The sequence below is a fragment of the Barbatula barbatula genome, assembly GCF_947034865.1.
Source record: "Barbatula barbatula genome assembly, chromosome: 25".
NCBI classification, from domain to species: domain Eukaryota; kingdom Metazoa; phylum Chordata; class Actinopteri; order Cypriniformes; family Nemacheilidae; genus Barbatula; species Barbatula barbatula.
The window spans coordinates 6,866,511-6,890,764 of NC_136788.1; the positions used below are offsets into that span (position 1 = coordinate 6,866,511).

A 24,254-nucleotide genomic window follows, 5' to 3' on the forward strand; every position below is an offset into this window, starting at 1 on the left:
TTTTATCTGTCTCACTTCCTCTCTCCTCAGACAGTTATACTGTCTATAATGAGCAATATGAATCTACTGTACCGTAATGTATATGACTCATAAAGGTCACAGTCAAGCTTATGATGTCATTTAGCTTATGAACATTTCTTACATGCCAATGCCTTACAGTATGACACACATTGATAAGGGCTTTTTAAAACTATTCTCTGAAATGCAGTTCAACTTTTAAAGAAAGACATATTTTCTAAATCAATTTAGTGTACTTGATTGGCGTGACAAACAACATGATTGTACTGACAAAGCAGTTGGTGTTTAGCAAAACGAAGTAACACTTCTAAAATACATTTTATTTTAAATAGTAGTTTATGTATACATATCTGATATAGTATGTATATATTATAATGTGTATATATATATCCTTTAAAAACTCATTTACTAAGTATCGCTCAACAAAGAAAAAAGAAAAAAATGACAAAAAAGGTTAAAGTGATTATTAATGCAATAAAATAATAAGTAATGCTATAGACCCCTTTGGAAAACTTACAACAAACAAAACATGTGTAAAGGAATCTGAATGTTAAATTAATATCTTTACGGTGTAATTATATATGTAAAATCAAATAAAAATGAAACCGAAGTGTTTCTGGACGAGTGTTTACATCTCACAAAGTGGTCTATACTATGCCTGTGAAAATATGTGTGAAGTCGAAAAAAGGTTGAGAATTTACCAAAGAGCTTAAAGGACATCTCTCTTCTATCAGCCTCTTTATACATTCAGAGTCAAATTCTTCATCATCGGATTGTGGTTAATATCTCCACCTGTCAGAGAGCTCAGATAACACTCAACAGAGACCAGATTTTTTCAAGTATCACACAGAGACACATTTGCCCGGTGTCGTCTCTTTAAGCACAATGGGGAAAGAGATAGTGCCAATGGGATTTATCTCTTCCACCCGATTAGCCCATTATTGCACACATTGAGGACATCTCTGCCAAAGGGAAGGCCATGTTTGCTCTCTAAACAGAATGTTTTGATAAGAATGAGACGCTACAAGACAGGCGAAAAGTGTTTTGGTTATTATCTTGTTGGTTAAGTGCTCCGTGCACCAGTTTGTCCAGATAATTCCAGCAGGATGTTAAAATATTTCACTCTTATCAAACAGGAGAGAAAGAAGCCCCTCCTCTCTTCCCAGACAGTGTCGTCTTTAGATAATGTTTGACTCACATGTCTTGAAATGAGACACGCACTGTCTGTCTCCCTGATTCAATGTTTGCTCTTCTTGATAAAGGCAAAGCCTGTTGTGTATTTCTCTGGTGCTGTTTCTCTATTTTGGTGCCGGTAAATAAGAAACAGCATTTCTCAGTACTTGCTCGTAATTAGAAGTAGATTACTGAGTTCCTCATAATGTTTTAGCAGTTCTTGAAAACAGGTTACAAAAGATTACATTTAGTCATTTAGCAGACGCTTTGATCCAAAGCAACTTACAAAGAGTTCGGGGGGCAATAAGCAATATGTCATAAAAGAGCAAGAAACCTACCTGTTGAGAGAAAGAGGGTTAGTGTTGGTTTTTTTTTGTCTAGATTACAGCAGTTACTATTCATAGAAACACTTTTGAACATCCGACACACATTTTCACGCCCACTCCGACTGTTGGCTCATTGTACTATGTTTTGGTTCCCTTCTCACGTGAGTTTACATTTGAAACGGGGATATTTTCAACACTAAAGGAGTTTCTTTGTAGGCACAGGTCATCCTTCTCCTACTCTCTTACCTGCAGTTTTTGTGTTTACACATCATGCCACAGGCAATGCGGTGGCCGGGTTGGATTTACTGATGGAAAGGCACAAATTTCCTTCTGCGAAAACCCAAACACTCTGCTGTTTGTCTCAAACAGCACAAGGGCACGTTCATGCCGGCTAAACATTTAGTGGGGCCTTAGGAAAGGCCCAAAAACTAAACAAATTCAGTGAGAGCTGTCTTTGTACACGGGTCATGAGGTTGATGGCTTGATTTGGCACTTTCCCCACGAGCGCTGGTGTAGGTTCCATCCAGCTGTACCCTGATGGATGTGTGGACAGTGTGGGGAAAGTGGCTAATAAAAGTGTGGCTCTGTTTAGGGGTCAGTTTATCGTTTTTTCTTTTGGAGGGACGCTTAGGGAAGTAATACGTTGAGCTTTGTGAATGTTGTATTTAATATCCTCAGTCTAGTAGATATGATGTGAACGTCAGGGTCAGGCCTAGGAATAAAGCCCCACAACTTCCTGACGGCTTTATAAATTCTCTTTAGACCCTTTGTAGGGCCTGGAAGAGCACAAAAGGGCCCCTATTGCTACAGATTTGGTATCTTTCAGATCAAAACTCATGAACCCAAAATGAAAATGAACCAAAGGGGCAATTACTTCCCATGTTCACACTAATGGAGCAGTCAGCACACAACATTGTGTCTTCATGTTGAGTTTAATTCCACTGTTATCTGTATCTTCTTCTCAAACGAAGACCAATGAGGAAAATAGATAAGGAGGTGTGTGAATTGTTCAGAAACTGGTTTGAGGAGAGACATTATCCATGTCGATTCTTTTTCCATATTAGCTCTGCAATAATGGTCAGCTTGTGGTTTTGGTAAGTGTTCTGTAATGCAGGTAGGCAACATGATGTAACCCTCTGTAAAAGTATGTAGGAATACACACAAATGTAAAGGAAAAAAAATATACGAAAACAAAAAATGTAAATATTGAATATGATGCAGTGGTGACTCGTGAAGTGAATGTCTGATGAGTCAGTTCTTCTGATTTTATCATACTGTGTAATACATTTATTGGTTCTTGTCAGGGTTATTATTGTAACTGAAACTATTTTTTATTTTTTTTATTTTAAACTTAAACATTTTGAAAAATAGGAGTCTAAATTATTTCAGTTGATTGCTAAGTTAAGACAACGAAATTAACTATAAATAAATAAATAACAAAAGTAAAAATGAAATAAACATTAAACCTGAAGAGCAATACAAGTAAATAAATTATTAAAATAATTACAAATATATGATTTATATTATACATATATTATTATGATTATATAATTATAATGATTAAAAAATAATATTTATTTTTAATATTAAAAATAAATGAATAATAAAATGGAAAAATTTAATAAAAACATAACTAGAATTAACATAAAAAATAATAATATATATATATATATATATATATATATATATATATATATATCAATATAATAAAAAGCTACAATAAGACTAAAGGAAAACCAAAAATTTATTTTTTGTACTTACAGTTGTGCTCCACTAAGCTAGAACTACCTTCTCCAATCTATCAGCAGATACGATTTAAGAATACAACAATGCCTAACAATATGTAGTACAAAAATATATCTCACACTTATGAATGACCTAAGGATCATTCTTGCTTTGGAAAATTTAAATTCTCGTATTAAACGTTAAATATGATGTTTGTTTGTCAGGTGACCTGGTGTCACGGGCCATGCACCACATGCAGCGTCTCAGTTCTGTTCGGCACGGCCTCAGTCCGGCTCGCCACGCCCGCCAACAGCCCGTCTCCTGGTCTCCAGATGCCCTCCACACTCTCTATTACTTCCTGCGATGTCCTCAGATGGAGTCCATGGAGAACCCCAACCTGGATCCACCCAGGATGGCCTTAAGCAAAGAAAGGTGAGTCTCATTACTAACCCCCTCCCATTAATCCAGTCTACAATCCACACAAAGAATGGGCTAAACTAATTATCACCCCGAACCCCTAATGGCCCATTGACATGTAAGTAAACTCTGTGAAATCCACAGCCTGAAGGAACTTCTAAAGCTCTTAATGATACAGTAGAAGTGTGAGGAGCTCCTGAAATGCCTTTCCCAGCTGCTGCGTTCTGGAAGTTCATTATATTCTGTTACAGAAGACATTTGTTTTGAGGAAAGGCTCATTGGCGTCCCTTGTCTCGCTTTGAGGATGTCCTGAGGGCAACAGCATTACTGAAGGTTAATAAGATGATTAACATATGGCAAGGTTGAGTTACAATTTGATGATTCTAGTGGATCCCATCTGGACAAACTATAAAATGAACTTTCCCAAAGCTACTTTTAATATAAAATCACAAAAACAGGGGTTTGGTCAAGCTGCTACAGTGTTTAGAAACTTTGGCTGTATTAGGAAAGTTAAATATTTAGAAAAAGTTTGCATCAAGTTTTCCCTTTTAAGTTGATTTTTCGTTAACTTTATATGGGTGTAATTACACACAATACTAAATGCTAAATTACAATTGTACCATATTGAAGAGATTTATTTTCAAAACATTAACAATTTTTAATAACATTTGTTTCATTGAAGAATTGACAACATTAAATGCGTATATAAATTAATACAATTCAGTCAATACGTCACTAAAAATAAAACAGTATTTTCAGAATTAAAATTAAGCAACCCTAAGAGAGAACCTTCTAATGTAGTGAAAGCACAAATTTAAAAAGTAACAGAATATTAATATAATATATATGGTTACGTTGGCAGGTCATATCATAAAACACCATAGCTCTAAGGAACGTATCTTAACATTTTTATTTCATGATATGCGCTACTTCAATATATCATTTCACTTAATCTTATATGTTGGTGATACTAAAATACTTGTAAGTGTACTATTTAAATACTACTTGGCCCAGTTTTAGTTTATAGAAGTGTATTTTAAGTGTACAAAAGTAAACTGAGGACACTAGTTCACAACTATGTTTTTACACTGGGTAGTTGACAAATATACCGGACATGTGTCCTATTGTGTGACTAAATTTAGAAAACAATCTGTTAATAATGAATAAATGGTAAAAATAATAAATACGATTATTTATATTATAATATAAAACGGCATAACTGTGTGTTCACACCGAGCGCGAATGAGGCGTCAAGCGCGAGTGATTTACATGTTAAGTCAATGCAAAGACGCGATAGACGCGAATAGCGCGAATGAGGCGGCGCGAATGGCGCGAATGACGCGAATAGCGCGAATGACGCGAATGGCGCGAATTGCGTGAGTTGAAAAATCTGAACTTTGGTGAAAATTCGCGCCGCGTTAACCAATCAGGCGCCTGCTCGAGTAGTGACATAGACGACGTAGCGAGCAGAGGCAGAAATAAAAAATGGAGGACAAGCTCATCTCAGTGTGTGGACACCCGGAGCTATATGATACGTGTTCATAAAAATAGGAATAAAAAGGATCTTGCTTGGAAGAAAGTGAGTGAGGAGGTCGGAGAATCCGGTAAATTGTAAAAAGAATTTCGTGAAGCGAATTTCACTCGCAAATGACGCGAATAGCGCGAATGACGCGAATAGCGCGAATGACGCAAATTTCACGCGCGAATAGCGCGAATGAAGCAAATTTCACGCGCGAATAGCGCGAATGAAGCGAATGACGCGAATGAAGCGAATGACGCGAATGAAGCGAGTAAACACAAAATGTTCAAGCGTCAAACTACTCGCGAATAGCGCGTTTTTGACGCCTCATTCGCGCTCTATGTGAACACACAGTAAGAGGGATTTATCCTTATTTTTTTTTTCAAAATGTTTAATGTCACATTTATGGTATATTTGTCAACTAAATAACAGCTGTTAATAATTTCCTTGCGTTGTCTTTAAAATTAAACCAAAAGCTCTGTGGACAGTTTGAGATGTTTCCATTCAGTCATTCAATTAATCCAGAAAGCGATCATAAGCTCAAAAGCTTCTTGCAACCTTTAGCAAAACTCTCCCAAAACCTATAACAGGGCCTCCAAATTTTTCCAAACATTCCTTTATAATAACATACAGGTCACACAGGTACAACATCATCTGGAAGCCTTACCCGTCTCCTGCATCCAGAAGTAAAGTGAATCCAGTCCTCTAGTGATGGAATGGGATGTTTGTGAACTTTGATGTTTGTTGTTGATTGTGAAGCACAACTGTCTAAATGGCTTGATTGTGTGTACTGGAGTGTATGTGAGCAGTTATCAGATCATGTGTTGAGTATAGCCAATCTTCTTATTGGCTACAGCTGTCCCACTTGTGGAAGACCTAACAAAGTTAAGAGAAAAACAACAATGGCGCCCTACTACCAACTCCAGGACTCCAATTCTGAATCCTGTTTCATGATTGTGGCGGAAATGATCTACAGCGTCATTGTTTGTAGCGTGCGTGTGTGCTAGAGTAGAATGGAATACAGGTTGTACCTCACTTCTGGCAGTAATTACGGTAAAGGGCTCAATCATTATTCAAGGTCTCCCCATCACGCCTCCCATTGAAAAGTCTATAAAACCTTTATTTGAAATGAAACCACAATGGGGCACAGGCATACTGTGTGGTCCTAACAGGGGCCTGTAAACGTGAAGGGGCGTTACGGATCCAGCAGAGTCTGAGCTTGAGTTTTGTAGGAAGAAATGTTGATTTATGACGGACAGGTTGTGTGAAGAGTATCTAGTGGGTGGAGAAAGAGGAAGGATGAGGTTGAGAGAGGTGAAGGGGAGTGCTGGGTGTTAAGTGGATGCACATCAAGGGGGCAATGTAAGATGAGAGGATTGAAATACACTGACCCCAAATGAGTGTCCTTACAGACCAGCTAGTGGATGAACAGTATGGGTTGTATCCCAGTTTGAATGTGTGTGTGAACCTGCCCTCTAAAAAATGTTGGGTTATTTCAACGCATCGTTGGGTCAAAAATGAACAAACCCAGAAATTAACCCAGAATATGGTTATTTTTACCCAACAATGGGTTGAAACAACCCAGCATTTTAGGTTGAATCGACCAAGCATAGGTTCATTTATAACCCAACTCTTGGGTTTGTCCACTTTTGACCCAACGCTGGGTTGAAATAACACAACATTTTATTTAGAGTTTATCTCTGAAATTCAAGCTAAAGTATTATAATCTTATTACGAGTTTGATTTTAACCATTTATTTTACTATGATTTCAATATTTGACATGGCCTTACTCAGTCAATATAAAAACAGTTTAAAAAAACCCCAGTACTTTATGAAGAATAATCTAACACATCTATCAAAGAGTTGCCTTGTCTGGTGTAGAGAAAGACACTTGATTAAACAATTTCCATAAATGTAGCAAATATTGTATACTATATAAACACGATTTTAAATTTAGACAAATACACTTCATAACACTCTCATTTAATGCAAGTGATGGTGGAATTAATCATGATCCTCTGCCAAACCGCAAAACATTTTTGGCTTGAAAACTACAGGGTTTAAGACATAGTGCTCATACTGTCTGCCAGACTCTGGTATTTGTATATGACTCAGAGACGTCTTTGAGTCTTCTATATGTTTATAGCAGGGAAACTAGTCGTGTGGTCTCAGCAGTACTGTCTTAATCACCGTTACACATCTCTAGTGTAATCTAGTCATGTTAAAAGCTCTTAACACGTGTGTAAATGTCTGTACGCGCTAGTTGCCCAATTACCCTGAAGCGCTATCCGGTTTCCGCAAGCCCTGATTAGCCAAGCTTTGATGTTTGCCGAAAATGAGCTCGGATTTCGGGTTGAAGGCCACGGAGTGAACTTGAGCTCTTGAATCATAAGCAGGGGTCATTGTTGAGGCGACCCAGGGGCCAAACGAACAAGACTCGGAGGGATGCGGACGGGCTTTTGCGTTTTACTAACGTTGTGACGGCAGAACAAAGCCAGGGTTGTAAAAATGTTGAAGGGCTTAAGTTTCATGATGGTTTTGTTTTCATATAAGAGCAGGTCAGGCGAGTAGACTATCCATCAGAAGTTTGACTTTGTGTTTCCCTGAAAGCGTAGTGGGCTGTTGTAACCTAGCATGCTAATCGAGCCGTAAACATTTAGGGTTTGTGGGTTAAAAAGCTTTTGAGGGATCGATAATTCCACTTAGCAGGGGAAAGAGCTATCGGGCAGAGAATCAACTTGTGTACGTGTATATACATTTAGGCTATGCATTCGGCAGACGCTATTATCCTAAGCGAAGTGCTTTCAAGGTGTACATTTGTTTTGTCAGTATGCATGTTAACTGGGAATCAAACCAACAACGTTTGTGTCGCTAATGCAAAGCTTAGCTATAGACTTAAAAATATTATTACTACTTATTAACACAAATAGTCATTACAATCAGGTTTATATAAAAAGCTATAGAAGTCTATGGTAGCTTCACATACCATAAACATTGTAGTGTTGTGAGTTTATAAGTGTTTCTGTGGTGCAGTTATTAGCGGCTTTCTAACACGTATTTGTGTGTGTAAATACTTTATGGTAAAACGCTGTCACTTTGTTTCTTTTTGATAAAAACACTCATACAATCAGATCCTTAAGTTCACAAAGATAACAAGGTCTTACACGTGCCACGATCTCAGGGAGAGATCTCAGGGGAGAACCCAAATGCAGGCAGACACAGGGATGAAGGGGTTAACAAGGGATTTAATGTATAAAAACAGGAACAAAACAAAAGCCCACAATGGGGTAAAAGAACATACAAGAACTGGAGGAGGACTTAACTAAACTAAACTAACAAGGATTTAACAACACTAGACAAACAACAACAACAACAGACTAACCAATAACTAAAACTCACTTCAACTCAGGCTCTTGGAATGTCTCAAAGATATGACGCAATCACAGGCACGAGATACAGACACATGAATGCAAAACGAACAAGCACAAAACAATAGACAAGAGGGCATTATATAGGGAGACTAACAAAGGAGATAACAATGGGCAGGTGTGGGTCATGAGACACAGGAGGAAAGCTATACTAGGACCCAGAGGGGCGGGGCCAAATGACGAGACTGGAGAGAATGCATATTATGTCCTGATTGACTATAATAGGTTTCTCTCCACATAAAACACTTGAGTCTGTCATGAATCTGCTCCTAGACCAGAAAATCAAGACAAGAGATGGCAGAATCATGACAACACGATCCACCCCCTCTTCAGCACCAAACGTAAACACACTTACAAGGCGGCAATATATTAGTCTTAACAATATCGCCTGTAGATTTCTATTGATCAATGCTGTCGGCAACTAAATGTACTTTTACGATTTGTTTGTTAAAGTATGCAGTCTTGAAGTGCGTATCTCAGTCACGTGTTTACTCAAACTAGCTCCCCCCACTTTCCTGTGAAGTTCTTTCCTTACACGTGGATTAATATTGAGTTTTTTTACAACCACAGGTTTAACAAATGCTACTAAAACCTCTTAAGATCTGATGTTAAAGAATTATGCAGCTCCTGGCGTGTACATACATGGCTCTGTTTTGTTTTTGTTCTTGGCTGAAATCTGTTCAAACAGAAAGTTGATAGTCTGAAATAATAAAGCTTAAATTTCGATTTATATGTGGTTCAAAATCTGATAAAAAATCACGTTGTAATTGTTTTGTAGTCTGAACAGACAATGTGGGGTTTATATCTAGTAGTCAGTTTTTCAACAACCAATATGAAACTGTACCAACTTAAAAGCTGATAAGTGGCCCTGTTCCAACATGTACCTTTGTCTTCTAGCAGTAATAAACATCTGTACTCAAAAGGGTGCGACAGTTTACCTCAAATGTCTGTGCCATACTGTTTTATTATAGAGAACTTTTACATATTTTTTGAAAATCTGTAAAAAAAATAATGAATTACAGAAATAAAAGGCAAATTTTCAAGTTGGTTGTAAAATAACATGAAAAACATCTATTTTCTTAATGTATTTACATAATTTTTCTTGAATATTACGGTTTAACTGGTATTTTTACGGGTTATAATATGTAGCCAGCAACAAACTAACTTTAAAAATAACTACCATTAAGTTGCTAAGCAACATTTGCCTCAAAATGTTGTTGCCTTGGAAGAGAAAAATGACTTGTAGAAGATGCTAGGTTATGCTAACATGGTAATATTTGCTATAGACCGTTTCATAACCTCCGGTCTGTGTTTGGCTAGTGTCTAATAATAGAACTATTTATATTTAATTTAATTGACATTAACATAAATTAATATTATTAATTTATTGTATATATAACTGTATTTAATAAACAATTTGCTGAATGGGTCCTGTAGTTTGTAGTTTCGCATTTACAGAAACCGTATCAAAAAATGATCTACAGGCGCTCTATTGTTTGTGAATGTGTACCGGAAGTTAAGGGCCGTCCACGAACAGTAATGCACGTTTGTTTATGCTGTCACTTATATTCACTAAACTGAACAAATGGATCATTTTTAATAATTTGCTCAAAGACAATGCGTCTAAAGATTTGAACATATAAGAATAGGATGCAGTGTCTTTATCTTCCAACAAATCTTCAGAGGTTTCAACATCAAAGCACAGTTTCAGTTTTCCAAAATTGCTCCCGTCAAGCTGTCATCTGTCATGTTTTCATGTTTGTTGTGGTGGAGCGTGTCTGCAGTCCTCCAGAGATCGGTTCCTCCGTTGCTCACATCTTGTTTGTTTAATGAGCTTCACGCACCTCTAAGTAAGTCTCATTTGCATGCCATGCTGGGCCGTCAGACTCTCAGCAGACTTTTTGTTTTTCTCGTTGACGTCATTGAGTTCTTGCTATGGATCGAGCACTCTGGAGACGGACCGTGACGTTGGTATCTGACGTCTTCTAAAGGCATGGAAGGCTTAGAAGGTGGTAGAAATTGCTATTTCCATCGTCTTATCAACATTTTGCGGCCGAAAAGATTAGATTGGGGTTTGGGAAGAGACCATGTTAAAGAAACTGCTTGGTAACTCTGATCACAGAACAGTGACAATAGTGCCCCCTGTTGGAAAAGAAAGTTTCTGCTGGTTTTCTTTCATGGAATGAATCAGCAAGAAAAAAAATGTCATATTGTATAAAGTCATTCAGATTTGCAACATGTTAGTGAGTAAACAAGAATTTTCATTTTTGGGTGCACTGTACCTTTAAGAGCCTTGAAGTCTTGTCAACAATGGAAAGTAATTGGTTACACTTTCAACACAGATTGTGCCTCGAATCGTGTAATTTAGTCCATTACATGATTTGATCTGGTTTCAAGAAACAACCCACATGTTTTGAGTAAACAAAGATTTAACTATATCTGTCTCAAGTTCAGTCAAGAAGCTCACACGCCTACAAAAACAACACATTCATGTCTGCAATGGCTATAAACAAAATTCCAGCAGATGGATCTCGTTCCTGGCATGAATACATGGATATGACAGGCTGTTGAAAGACACTTTGTCTCTTTGAAAGCTCGGCACTCGTTGCGCAAGACCTTCTATTTAAACAGATTTAGTGTGGAGTGGCCGAGCTTGTTTTACACATCTTTGGATCACTGCATATTTGTTACATTCACACACCCAGCCAGTGTCGACTCCCTGAATGATATGATTTGGGAAAGTTTTAAATACACATTGGACTAATAGAGTACAAATAAAAAAACCTGACATATAAAAGATTTTAATTTTAGTTGACAGGAAATTAAATAGTGACTGCTGGTCATTTATAGCAATACCACAATAGAATAAAAGAAGTAATAATAGAAACAATTCCTCGCAGACAGACTTGTGATGTGTATCCTGTTTCTTTCCCCCAGGCCGTTCCTTTTACTCCCCCCTCTGATGGAGTGGATGCGCGTGGCCATTGTCCACGCCGAACACCGCCGTAGCTTATTGGTGGACAGCGATGATGTCAGACAGACTGCACGTCTTCTCTTGCCTGGACTAGACTGTGAGCCCAGACTGTTGAAGTAAGATGCTTTGAAATAACACATGATCAAGGCAAAACACAAGCTACTGGATGTTTATAAATAGCTATCTGTACACCATTTTGCAAGATGTAAACAACGCTTGTCCAAAGACAAAAAGCATTTTTCTTTTTTAATTCCACACAAACGTTAGGAAAGAAATACAACCAACGGAAAATGTAGGAATGTATGAAAATGTTAAACAAACACCTTAAAGACTTAAAAAGTGCTCTTGGGAAGTGCTTTTTTGTTTACATCTTGCACAATGGTCTGTAAGCAAGCATACAGCTGGGATAGTGGTCATGGTGTGTTTGCTGTGGAAATAACCAATAACCACCACACAGAGCACTTTAACATTCACATCGCAACACTACAGCAACCATCACTAACCGTGCATCCAAAATTGCCAACGCATACTACATAGAAAGTACTGTTTTAAAAGGCGATAGGTAGGTACTTCATTTAAAGCAGTACGTACTGTTATAGTATGTTATGACGGACGCAGCCGTCTGTCTTTCAAAAATCTTCTTTGTTTTTTCAGAAACACAGAGGCAGGGGACATTATTGCATTTCGATTATTTAATCATTTCTTAGGTACATTTGGTACATGGGCTCCAGGCTTGGCGAGTTTTTTAAAGTTCAGGTTCGACCTGAATTAATTCTTTATTTTGGTGCATTTACCAACATAGCTGAGGATATCAGACATGATCTCATACGTGTAACTTTCCAAAACTAACTTTATTACGCAAGTACATATCACAAGATCATGTAAATTACATGTAATGTTGGCGTGTGTGAATATAAGCAGTCTGCCAAGTTGTAAAGCCGAAGGTGAATGATTAACAAAGTTATTGGCTTGGAAAAAAGATAGTCGACTGTTGGCAAATAAGCAGATTTAGGCCCCGCTTACATTTTACTAAGACTGCCCGCAAAAACTTTACTCTTCTCCCCCAAACACTGTAGCCCGTGGGCCTCATTTGTGCTAGACCAATCATAGCAGACTAGACTATCTGACCAATCAGAACAGAGTAGGAAAGTAGGGTCAATTTAAGAGTCAGTCAAGAAGTAAGGTAAGAAAAACTCCTTGTTATAACAAAATACACCTTGCATGTACTCAAAGTTGTTGTTAGACACAACATAAACCAAAATAGGACCTTAAAATCAAGGAATATTTACTCTTTAAAACATTAACAAAACCTCTTCAGCATAGCCTCAGATTTGCACTGATCCACCCGTAATGCGGCCCACACGCTGATGTCAGCACCTCAAGTCTATTCTTAATGATTTATAAAAACTTCAGCACTCCACCCAAACCATCTATTTTCAAACTCCCTCACCGACTATCCACCTTTCTTATGTGTTTTCTAATATTCTTCTTTTTTCTTCTAGGCCTGAGTGTTGCTTTAGTTCCTTCAGACGGCTGGATGCCAAAGCCGCCACAGAGAAGTTCCAGCTGGACCTGGGCTTTCGCATGCTCAACTGTGGCCGTACCGATCTAATCGGTCAAGCCATCGAGCTGCTGGGACCAGATGGTGTCAACAGCATGGATGACCAGGTAGCGTTCGATCAGAGCCACGCTTTTAACACCACCTGTCAAAGACTAACACTAAACTATACATCACTTTGGATCCAGATGACAGATTCAGTGATCTCTCTCTCTCTCTCTCTGGCTGTAACAGGGTATGACCCCGCTGATGTACGCCTGCTCAGCTGGAGATGAAGCTTTAGTTCAGATGCTGATAGACGCCGGGGCCAATCTAGATGTAGCGGTATGTACTACCATTTGTATGACACCACAGACTCTGGCAGCCTAAAATATGTCTAAAGGACACAAAAAAGTTATATTTTCGATTATTTTCAAGAAAGCATTGCTAAGCCAAACTTTTGACATAATTAAAAAAAATGTCTCAATATCTATGCGACTACAATTCAGATGTGTGAATAGGTCTTTATATAGTAATGTGTCTTTATTGAAAACCAACACTAATAATCTTGTGCATTTAGGTCCCTGGCTGCTCCCCCAAACACCCTTCAGTTCATCCAGACAGTCGACATTGGGTTGCGCTCACGTTCGCTGTGTTGCATGGACATATATCAGTGGTACAGGTAAACAGATGTTTGTTTGAATAGATTTTATTTACCTTACATTGAGTCTATGGTCATGTCCATTTAGATTTACCAACTGTCCTCACCCGTCATATAACACATGGCATATTTGTGGCCAAGACTGTAAAATCTGAGCTAAATTCCCAAAATCAAATGTTGAGATACATTTGATTTCACTACAATTTCAATCTTTAACATGGCCTACTTTTTTTACATAATGTTCTTTACATTATGTTGATTGATTTTGGGTAGAAAACAGTAAATTAACATAAAATCAATATTATTGTGCCCTGTACAATATATAAATAAAAATCGCTTTAGAAATAACATCGAATTTAATTAAAATGACTTAAGCTCGGTTTTCACAGGCTGGGTCATATTTGTGGGAAGTCTTACGTCGGTAATAATAGTTTTCGGTTATTTTCTCAGCTGCTTTTAGATGCCGGTGCAAACGTTGAAGGAGCAGCCGTCCGTAATGGACAAGAGAGCAGTGCCGAGACGCCTCTTCAGCTAGCATCTGCAGCAGGTGTGTACCAGACCAGCTCATCACAAAGCAAAATATGTGATTTTGATTTTGTTTGCCAGTAAAATTACATGCAACATAAATGTACAAGAAAGAAAGACATTTAATCTTTAGTCTGTTTTGTCTTGACTAATATTAAGAATAAGAAAAGCCTTACAAAAGCAAAAACAAATATAGCTGCAAGCAGCAATTATCGGGTTTCGAGAAGTTTAGGTAAGTAAAAGTCGACCAGTCTCAGGGATGGCAAACTAACATGTCCACAATCGACAATACAACCCCACACCCAGAAAAATGAGTCAAAGGGTCAGCATTGGCTCATACAGACCCAGGCATGCTCACACACACATGCACATATAGGACATAGATTACATTTTCTCATATCAAGTCAAAAAACTCAACATGTTTTTAATCATTGTTGACCTAGAGAGTCCAGAGAATTGTACTATGGTGGAAATTTTGAAATTGCTTGAAAATCAAAGAACTAGTTTGCAAAAGTAAGATTTTAACATCATCAGCAATAACTCCTGAACCGTTTGATTGACATCAATAGATCAAGAGGCAAATTTGTTCAGAATGAGAAGAGCTATCATATGATATCAATAGTTTGTGTGTATGTCAAATGTCACGTGATACACAATTGTTTAAGTAATGAAATACGCGTCAATTTTGCCATTTCTACTGGTCTAGCGCCACCTAGTGTCCAAACGCCACCTTCTTTTTTAGGTGACCTCAGAGTGATGGTCTACACATATGTTCCAAGCCCCATGATGATGTGTTAATCTGTTCTGGATTTATGGCCATTTTAATGTGATAGGCTCCGCCCAGTTCAGTTTTTGCCCCCCCCCTACCGTGTGTGAATATAAATTTCAACTTTTTTTCAATGATTATTTCCATTCACACTCCACAGAAGTCATCTGCATTGGTTTGGTTCCGATCGGTTGAAAAACCAAGGACTAGTTCGCGAAAGTAGATTTTTGACATCGTCAGCGATAACTCACGAACCGTTTGATCGACAGAATCGTGTCCAGAGGCAAAGTTGTTCAGAATGAGAAGAGCTATCATATGATGTAAATAGTTTGAGTATGTGTCAAATGTCACGTGATACACAATTGTTTATGCACTCTAAAATAGTTACTTCGCCCCCCGGTGGCCGAATAAGTTCATATTTCTTACAGACCTTCTGGACCACGAGTCGAACAAGCCCAGTGAGTGTCGTTTCGATCGGCCCCCGTTAACCCTGTCTAATGAGTGCTCAAAATTCATTGGCCGATAGCGGCCATGTTTTTTGAGAAACGCCAAAGTCCTTTTATACAGTCAGGGTGCATGACACAAAGACACACCATACCAAATAATAAGTTGATCGGGGAAACGGTTGCGTAGTTATAGCCCTTTTTGAGTTCTTTGCTATTGTAGCGCCACCTAGTGGCCAAACACCGAGTTATTTTTACTGTGACCCCGGACTGAGGGTCTTCACATACGGTCTAAGCCCCGTGAAGATAGCTCAAACGGTTCACGAGTTATGGTCATTTTAGTGAAACTGGCCACTTCCGGTTTAGATGTTTTGATGCCCCCTAGCGACGCTGAATAGAAATTTCAACTTTTTTTCGATAATTATTTACATTCACACTACACAGAATTCATCAGCGTTGGTTTGGTTCCGATCGGACAAAAATCCAGGGACTAGTTCATTTTTTTTTTTTTTTATAAAATGCAAATTAGCGGAAAAATTTGCATACCGGAAATGAAATCGGAGATAGCCATTTTTTAAGTTTGGAGCCAAGGATTCCAATGACACCAAACACTTTGTTGTGCGACATCCGGTTTACGAGCATTGAGCCCAAACGCATTGGCCATCGCTATAGCGTCACCTATGGACCGACATGGCTGGCTCCGAGTATCTGAGTAGCGAGCAAGACTACTACCATCCGACAAAGTCTCGAGTTTCTACGACTTACGGTTTGGGCTGGGCAACACGTTTTATGGCGGAAGAATAATAATAAGAAGAATATAACTGCAAGCAGTAATAACGGGTTTCTCGTCATCTGAGCCATCCAAGCCACTGTGACATCATTGAACAGGCTCAGGGGGCATGCCCCAACACACCCAAAACAGATCAAAGTCCTAGACACACAGAAAACTACAGGATTAAGCAGCAATCCTCGGGTAGATGAGACGGGAATCACGCGAAGCTCATAAGTGTGCGGTCTCAAACATTCCTTCAGGGTTCTTCATATGTATTATACTACTTAATTGCAAGTCAGTTGGATTATTTATTAAGTAGTAGCGACCTTAACCGTACATTCTTCACGTTAATATCATAAAGGACCCTGTAATGGTCACACAATAAAAAAAACTCAACATGTTTTTGGTCATTATTGACCCAGAGAGTCCAGAGAATTGTACTGTGGTGGACATTTTGAAATTGCTTGAAAATCTAAGAACTAGTTAGCAAAAGTAAGTTTTTAACATCGTCACCGATAACTCGTGAACCGTTTGATTGACATCAATGGATCAAGATGCAAAGTTGTTCAGAATGTAGAGGACTATCATATGATATCAATAGTTTGTTTGTATGTCAAATGTCACGTGATACACAATAGTTTAAGTAATGAAATACGCGTCAATTTTGCCATTTTTACTGTTTTAGCGCCACCTAGTGTCAAAACGGCACCTTCTTTTGTAGGTGACCTCGGAGTGATGGTCTACACATATGTTCCAAGCCCCATGATGATGTGTTAATCCGTTCTGGATTTATGGCCATTTTAATGTGATAGGCTCCGCCCAGTTCAGTTTTTGCCCCCCACTACCGTGTATGAATATAAATTTCAACATTTTTTTCAATGATTATTTACATTCACACTCCACAGAAGTCATCTGCATTGGTTTGGTTCCGATCGGTTGAAAAACCAAGGACTAGTTCGCGAAAGTAGATTTTTGACATCGTCAGCGATAACTCACGAACCGTTTGATCGACAGAGGCGCGTCCAGAGGCAAAGTTGTTCAGAATGAGAAGAGATATCATATGATGTAAATAGTTTGAGTATGTGTCAAATGTCACGTGATACACAATTGTTTATGCACTCTAAAACCGTTACTTCGCCCCCCGGTGGCCGAATGAGTTCATATTTCTTACAGACCTTCAGGACCATGAGTCGAACAAGCCCAGCGAGTGTCGTTTCGATCGGCCTCTGTTAACCCTGTCTAATGAGGGCTCAAAATTCATTGGGCGATGGCGGCCATGTTTTTTTGAGAAACGTCAAAGTCCTTTTATACAGTCACGGTGCATGACACAAAGACACACCATACCAAATAATAAGTCGATCGGGCAAACGGTTGCGTAGTTATAGCCCTTTTCGAGTTCTTTGCTATTATAGCGCCACCTAGTGGCCAAACGCCAACTCCTTTTTACTGTGACCCTGGACTGAGAGTCTACACATAGGGTCCAAGGCCCGTGAAGATATCTCAAACGGTTCACGAGTTATGGCCATTTGAGTGAAACTGGCTACTTCCGGTTCGGACGTTTTGATGCCCCCTAGCGACCCTGAATCGAAATTTCAACTTCTTTTTATGATTATTCATATTCACACTCCACAGAATTCATCAGTCTTGGTTTGCTTCCGATCGGGCAAAAATCCAGGGACTAGTTCATTTTTTTTTTTTTCATAAAATGCAAATTAGCGAAAAAATTTGCATACCGGAAATGAAATCGGAGATAGCCATTTTTTAAGTTTGGAGCCAAGGATTCCAATGACACCAAAAACTTTGTTGTGCGACATCCGGTTTACGAGCAATGAGCCCAAACGCATTGGCCATCGCTATAGCGCCCCCTATGGGCCGATTTGGCTGGGTCACTGTATCTGAGTAACCTGCACATATACAACCAATTGACAAAGTCTCGAGTTTTTACGACTTACGGTTTGGGCTGGGCGATGCGTTTTAGCGCGGAAAAATAATAATAAGAAGAAGAATAAAAATCCTTACAAATACAATAGGTTTTCAGCCCTTCGGGCTCGAAACCCTAAATATAACTGCAAGCAGTAATAACGGGTTTCTCGTCATCTGAGCCATCCAAGCCACTGTGACATCATTGAACAGGCTCAGGGGGCATGCCCCAACACACCCAAAACAGATCAAAGTCCTAGACACACAGAAAACTACAGGATTAAGCAGCAATCCTCGGGTAGATGAGACGGGAATCACGCGAAGCTCATAAGTGTGCGGTCTCAAACATTCCTTCAGGGTTCTTCATATGTATTATACTACTTAATTGCAAGTCAGTTGGATTATTTATTAAGTAGTAGCGACCTTAACCGTACATTCTTCACGTTAATATCATAAAGGACCCTGTAATGGTCACACAATAAAAAAAACTCAACATGTTTTTGGTCATTATTGACCCAGAGAGTCCAGAGAATTGTACTGTGGTGGACATTTTGAAATTGCTTGAAAATCTAAGAACTAGTTAGCAAAAGTAAGTTTTTAACATCGTCACCGATAACTCGTGAACCGTTTGATTGACATCAATGGATCAAGATGCAAAGTTGTTCAGAATGTAGAGGACTATCATATGATATCAATAGTTTGTTTGTATGTCAAATGTCACGTGATACACAATAGTTTAAGTAATGAAATACGCGTCAATTTTGCCATTTTTACTGTTTTAGCGCCACCTAGTGTCAAAACGGCACCTTCTTTTGTAGGTGACCTCGGAGTGATGGTCTACACATATGTTCCAAGCCCCATGATGATGTGTTAATCCGTTCTGGATTTATGGCCATTTTAATGTGATAGGCTCCGCCCAGTTCAGTTTTTGCCCCCCACTACCGTGTATGAATATAAATTTCAACATTTTTTTCAATGATTATTTACATTCACACTCCACAGAAGTCATCTGCATTGGTTTGGTTCCGATCGGTTGAAAAACCAAGGACTAGTTCGCGAAAGTAGATTTTTGACATCGTCAGCGATAACTCACGAACCGTTTGATCGACAGAGGCGCGTCCAGAGGCAAAGTTGTTCAGAATGAGAAGAGATATCATATGATGTAAATAGTTTGAGTATGTGTCAAATGTCACGTGATACACAATTGTTTATGCACTCTAAAACCGTTACTTCGCCCCCCGGTGGCCGAATGAGTTCATATTTCTTACAGACCTTCAGGACCATGAGTCGAACAAGCCCAGCGAGTGTCGTTTCGATCGGCCTCTGTTAACCCTGTCTAATGAGGGCTCAAAATTCATTGGGCGATGGCGGCCATGTTTTTTTGAGAAACGTCAAAGTCCTTTTATACAGTCACGGTGCATGACACAAAGACACACCATACCAAATAATAAGTCGATCGGGCAAACGGTTGCGTAGTTATAGCCCTTTTCGAGTTCTTTGCTATTATAGCGCCACCTAGTGGCCAAACGCCAACTCCTTTTTACTGTGACCCTGGACTGAGAGTCTACACATAGGGTCCAAGGCCCGTGAAGATATCTCAAACGGTTCACGAGTTATGGCCATTTGAGTGAAACTGGCTACTTCCGGTTCGGACGTTTTGATGCCCCCTAGCGACCCTGAATCGAAATTTCAACTTCTTTTTATGATTATTCATATTCACACTCCACAGAATTCATCAGTCTTGGTTTGCTTCCGATCGGGCAAAAATCCAGGGACTAGTTCATTTTTTTTTTTTTTCATAAAATGCAAATTAGCGAAAAAATTTGCATACCGGAAATGAAATCGGAGATAGCCATTTTTTAAGTTTGGAGCCAAGGATTCCAATGACACCAAAAACTTTGTTGTGCGACATCCGGTTTACGAGCAATGAGCCCAAACGCATTGGCCATCGCTATAGCGCCCCCTATGGGCCGATTTGGCTGGGTCACTGTATCTGAGTAACCTGCACATATACAACCAATTGACAAAGTCTCGAGTTTTTACGACTTACGGTTTGGGCTGGGCGATGCGTTTTAGCGCGGAAAAATAATAATAAGAAGAAGAATTAAAGCTGCAAGCAGCATTTAGCGGGTTCGAGCACTTTTAAGGCATCCAAAGCATCTTTGCCTTCATCAAGTAGGCCGAGGACTCTCATCCTAAAACACCCAAGTGGAAGATACTCCCAACGCCTGAAAAATTATAGATACGGTCAGCAACGGTTCACAGACACTACGCCTGATTACACAGATATGCACATAGAGTACACTTGAGGGGAATCATTTTTTCAGGTTAATTTGGTCACATCCATTTAAGAAATGACCCCGTCTAAATGCCTAATTGCATTGAGTTGCTGCCATGTGACTGCTGAGTAGATATTTGGGTTTACATGCAATTAAACTGGTGTACATAATAAAGGTGTGTGTTATGTTAAGCAAAACAGCATCTTACAACCAGCCAGACATGTTCTATATTTATAGACGTGTGAATATGGAGCAACGTTTAATGTGTAGTGCTTTATATGTCTAACACCTTGTTCCTGTGAGACAGGAAACGTATCTCTTGTCTGATAACCATCATATTTTGCATGCTTGTTTAGTCTAATAAGATGTATGAGTGTACTTAATGGCAAGTCAATTGGATTATTTGTTAAGGAGAAGCGAGATTTCAGGTACACTGGTTACTTGAATATAATAAAGGACCCTGTAGTGGTCATGCAAATGAAAAAGTTGAAGATGTTTTTGATAGTTATTGATCTAGACAGTCCAGAGAATTGTACTGTGGTGGAAATTTTGAAATCGCTTGAAAAACCTAGGACAAGTTCGCAAAAGTAGGTTCTTAACATCATCACAGATAACTCACAAACTGTTTGATCGACATCAATGGTTCAAAAGCCAAACTTGTTTGGAATTATGAGAGCTTTCATATGACATCGATAGTTTGTGTAAATGTCAAATGTCACGTGATACACAATTGTTAAGGCAACCAAAGATGTGTACATTTTGCCATTTATACTTTATAGCGCCACCTAGTGTTCTAACACCGCGGTATTTTGTAATTCACCTAGGAGTGATGGTCTTCACATATGTTCCAAGCCCCATGATGATATCTCTAATAGTGCTCGAGTTATGGGCATTTTAATGCAATAGGCTCCGCCTATTTAAAATGTTTACGCCCCAAAGCAACCGTGAAAAGAAATTTCAACTTTTTTTTGATAATTATTTACATTCACACTCCACAGAAGTCATCTGCATTGGTTTGGATCTGATCAAGTGAAAAACCAAGGACCAGTTCGCAAAAGTAGGTTTTTAACATCATCAGCCATAACTCACGAACCGTTTGATTGACAGAAGCGTGTCCAGAGGCAAAGTTGTTCAGAATGAGGAGAGCTATCATATGATGTCAATAGTTTGGGTATATGTCAAATGTCACGTGATACACAATTGTTTATGCAACCACAGACACGTCAATTTTGCCATTTTTACTGTTATAGCGCCACCTAGTATCCAAACGCCGCGGTATTTTGTAAGTCATCTCGGAGTGATGGTCTACACATATGTTCCAAGCCCCATGTTGATATCTCTAATAGTGCTCGAGTTATGGGCATTTTAATGTAATAGGCTCCGCCTATTAAAAATGTTTACGCCCCTAAGCAACTGTGAAAGAAAATTTCAACTTTTTTTTGATAATTATTTACATTCACACTCCAGAGATGTTATCTGCATTGGTTTGGATCCGATCGGTCGAAAAACCTAGGACTAGTTCGCGAAAGTAGGTTTTTGACATCGTCAGCGATAACTCACGAACCGTTTGATTGACAGAAGCGTGTCCAGAGGCAAAGTTGTTCAGAATGTGAAGAGCTATCATATGATAACAATAGTTTGAGTATATGTCAAATGTCACGTGATTCACAATTGTTTATGCACTCTAAAACCGTTACTTCGCCCCCCGGTGGCCAAATGAGTTCATATTTCTTACAGACCTTCTGGACCACGAGTCGAACAAGCCCAGCGAGTGTCGTTTCGATCGGCCCCCGTTAAGTCGGTCTAAGGAGTGCTCAAACTTCATTGGCCGATGACCGCCATGTTTCATTAGATACGCCACTGTCCTTTTATACAATCATCGTGCATGACACAAAGACACACCATACCAAATAATAAGTCGATCGGGCAAACGGTTGGGTAGTTATAGCCCTTTTCGAGTTCATGTATATTATAGCGCCACCTAGTGGCCAAGCGCCAAATCCTTTTTACTGTGACCCCGGACTGAGAGTCTACACATAGGGTACAAGCCCCATGAAGATTGCTCAAACGGTTCACAAGTTATGGCCATTTTAGTCAACCATGGCACTTCCGGTTCAGACGTTTTGGCGCCCCCTAGCAATGGTGAATCGAAATTTCAACTTTTTTTCGATAATTATTCACATTCACACTCCACAGAATACATCAGCGTTGGTTTGGTTCCGATCGGGCAAAAATCCAGGGACTAGTTCATTTTAATTTTTTTGCATAAAATGCAAATTAGCGGAAAAATTTGCATACCGGAAATGAAATCGGAGATATACGTTTTTTAAGTTTTGAGCCAATGATTACAATGATATAAAACACTTGGGTGTGCGACAAACGGTTTAGGAGTAAAGAGTGCAAACGCGCTTTTCATCGCTGTAGCGCCACCTATGGGCCGATTTGGCTGGGTCCATGTATCTGAGTAGCGACAAGGACTACTACCATCTGACCAAGTCTCAGCTCTGTCAGCCTTACGGTTTAGGCTGCCCATATAGTTTTAGGGAAGAATAATAACAAAGAAGAAGAAGAATAATAATAAAACCCACAAATACAATAGGTTTCTAGCCCTACGGGCTCGAACCCTAATAAAGCTGCAAGCAGCATTTAGCGGGTTCGAGCACTTTTAAGGCATCTAAAGCATCTTTGCCTACATCAAGTAGGCCAAGGACTCTCATAGTAAAACACCCAAGTGGACGATACTCCCAACGCCTGAAAAATTATAGATACAGTCAGCAACGGTGCATAGACACTACGCATGATTACACACATATGCACATATAGTACACTTGAGGGGAATCATCTTTTCAGGTTCATTTGGTCACATCCATTTAAGAAATGATCTTGCATCGAGATAAATGCATTGAGTTGCTGCAATGTGACTGGCTGAGTAACAATTTGGGTTTACATGCAATTAAACTGGTGTACATAATAAAGGTGTGTGTTAAGTTTAGCAAAACAGCATCTTACAAGCAGCCAGACATGTTCTATATTTATAGACGTGTGAATATGGAGCAACGTTTAATGTGTAGTGCTTTATATGTCTAACACCTTGTTCCTGTGAGACAGGAAACGTATCTCTTGTCCGATCACCATCATATTTTGCACACGTGTTTAGTGTAATAAGATGTATGATTGTACTTAATGGCAAGTCAATTGGATTATTTGTTAAGGAGTAGCGAGCTTTCAGGTACACCGTTCACTTGAAAATAATAAAGGACCCTGTAAGGGTCACAGAAATGAAAAAGTTTAACATGTTTTTGATAGTTATTGATCTAGAGAGTCCAGAGAATTGTACTGTGGTGGAAATTTTGAAATCGCTTGAAAAACCTAGGACAAGTTCGCAAAAGCAGCTTCTTAACATCATCACAGATAACTCACAAACTGTTTGATCAACATCAATGGTTCAAAAGCCAAATTTGTTTGGAATTATTAGAGCTTTCATAAGATATCGATAGTTTGTGTAAATGTCGAATGTCACGTGATACACAATTGTTAAGGCAACCAAAGATGGGTCAATTTTGCCATTTTTACTGTTATAGCGCCACCTAGTGTCCAAACGCAGCGGTATTTTGTAAGTCATCGCGGAGTGATGGTCTACACATATGTTCCAAGCCCCATGATGATATCTCTAATAGTGCTCGAGTTATAGGCATTTTAATGTAATTGGCTCCGCCTATTTAAAATGTTTACGCCCCTAAGCAACTGTGAAAGGAAATTTAAACTTTTTT

General features: G+C 39.0%; 1 protein-coding gene across 1 annotated transcript in view; it reads left to right on the plus strand.

Moving 5' to 3' along the window:
* Positions 1-24,254, plus strand: part of abtb2b (ankyrin repeat and BTB (POZ) domain containing 2b) — a 64,229-nt gene that overhangs the window by 24,180 nt on the left and 15,795 nt on the right. The window contains exons 4-9 of the mRNA XM_079450164.1: positions 3,467-3,674; positions 11,545-11,697; positions 13,084-13,249; positions 13,374-13,463; positions 13,699-13,800; positions 14,230-14,326. Of these exons, the coding sequence (XP_079306290.1) occupies positions 3,467-3,674; positions 11,545-11,697; positions 13,084-13,249; positions 13,374-13,463; positions 13,699-13,800; positions 14,230-14,326 (816 nt within the window). The remainder of the gene's footprint in view (positions 1-3,466; positions 3,675-11,544; positions 11,698-13,083; positions 13,250-13,373; positions 13,464-13,698; positions 13,801-14,229; positions 14,327-24,254) is intronic.